The 2,040-nt window shown below is 41.3% G+C and overlaps 1 protein-coding gene across 1 annotated transcript; it reads left to right on the top strand.

The window, feature by feature from the left end:
- The first annotated feature begins 487 nt into the window (after nt 1–487).
- On the top strand, nt 488–1,054 carry LOC149214679 (uncharacterized). Its single transcript, XM_089389470.1, has one exon. It carries the CDS (start codon nt 488–490, stop codon nt 1,052–1,054), a length of 567 nt encoding a protein of 188 aa, XP_089245596.1.
- Nucleotides 1,055–2,040: the final 986 nt, after the last annotated feature.

Genomic DNA, 2,040 nt, shown 5'->3' with positions numbered 1-2,040 from the left:
GAGGCAGGTACGGAGGATCATGAACTGCAGGAGATATTAGACAGAGAAAACTAGATCTAGAGCAATTTTTGGAACAGGGGAAGAACAAAGGTGTGGACTCACTACCTAAAGAAGATTATGATCGAGTCCAACAACTCTTTCTATGGAGGGCACAATCAAAGGGAATTGGAGTCAAAATAAACCATGAAAGCCAAGAACAGAGTGGGGTCAAAGTGATGGAGAACCCGCAGACATCATCGCCAAAAAACTCAGGAAGGAAAAAAGGAAGGAAAAGATAGAATGAGTTGCTAACAGAATGTGGGAAACTGATGATTAACCCAGTTAAGATGAGAGATCTTACCAGCTACTCTTTTACTAATCTTTCTTAATGAAGCTCACAACCTGGAATATTAGAGGGTTAGGGAGTAGAAGAAAACAGAGAAATCTCAACAATAGATTAAAGGACGAAAAACTAGACATGGTCTTTATTCAAGAAACAAAATGCTCAATGGAAAAAATAAGAGAAATCCATAAGAAATGGTTAATTAAGTATGATTATTTAGAGGTGAAAGCCATTAATTCTGCAGGAGGGATTCTCACACTATGGGATCCACAAAAGCTAGTAATACTGGATGCTGAAGCGTCCAAGAACTATCTTTCTCTGGTGTGCCAGCTTACAAGGGATAGGGAGACCTACATGATAACTAATGTGTATGGCCCTCAACAGCATGTAGAGAAACTTAAACTTCTTAACTCCTTGGAAGGTCTCAGAGCACGTTATCCCAACATACCCTGGATACTAGCAGGGGATTTCAACATGATAAGATCTCTCTCGGAGAGAAAAGGAGGTACCAGACAGCTGGGCAGAGACTCTGAAGCTTTCCAAGATTTCCTCATGAACATGGGACTAGTGGACACCGAAACTTCAAATGTGACATTCACTTGGAATAACAAAAGAGGTGGAGTTTCTCAAGTGGCGTCAAAACTGGATAGGTTTATCGTCTCTGAGGATCTCATCCTCACAGGAGCAGCCTTTTCAGTATCCATTCTGCCCTTTGGTGGCTCGGATCATTGACATGTACAACTAGAAGCTTCCTTTATGGGCACACCGAGGAACAGGCCTTTTAGATTTGAAAATGCTTGGCTCTCTAACCCCAACTTCACCAGAAACATTGCCAATTGGTGGAAGGAGGATTTGAACATCTAGGGTACTAAGGTGTACATGCTCCAGTAGAGACTAAAACACATTAAATCCAAACTCAAGGATTGGAAAAAAAAAGAATTTGGTGATATCATCAAAACCAGAATGAGTACGAAGTAGAAGCTCCAGGAGGTCAATATGATCAATATCATAGAGGGCTTCAATGAGGAAAGACAGAAACTGACTGATTCTCTACAGGAAGAATGGGAGAAATGCTGTCTACAAGAGGAAAATTTTTGGAGACAGAAATCCCGGATCTAATGGATCAAAGAGGGAGAAAGGAACACTAAATTCTTTCACAAATCTACTATGGCTCACAAGGCACATAACAAAATCAATAAGCTAAAGGACTCTCAAGGTTTTGAACTTGTCACTCACAAGGACATGGAGTCAACCCTAGTACAACACTTCTTGGACATTGCAAAGGAGCCAACGGAAGACAGATCCAGGTTCATTACGAAGATCACTCAGTACATTCCCAGGTTGGTCACCAATGAGGAAAACCACAATCTCAACAGGCTAGTCTCGGAAGAAGAGGTTAGTGAGGTGATCAAGGAGATGCAAAATGGAAAAGCACGAGGACCAGATGGCTTCAATGTCGATTTCTTCAAAGCCTGCTGGGATATAGTCAAACAGGACATACTTGAGGTAGTTGAAGAGTCAAGGCAACACAAAAAGGTTCTAAAAGCACTAAACGCAACCTTTATAGCTTTAATCCCCAAAAAGGAAAATGTTGTCACCCCGGATGGGTTTAGACCCATAGCCTTATGTAATGTGGTTTAAAAAATCATCTCCAAAGTGATAGCCAACAGACTCAAGCCACTGCTACCTTTGTTCATATCTGAGGAGCAAACACGCTA

Source organism: Pinus tabuliformis, chromosome 1_1 (assembly GCF_031772625.1).
Source record: "Pinus tabuliformis cultivar Carrire ecotype Pingquan chromosome 1_1, CPIR1, whole genome shotgun sequence".
In the NCBI taxonomy this organism is placed as follows: Eukaryota; Viridiplantae; Streptophyta; class Pinopsida; order Pinales; family Pinaceae; genus Pinus; species Pinus tabuliformis.
This window is presented reverse-complemented; position numbering and strand designations above follow the sequence as displayed.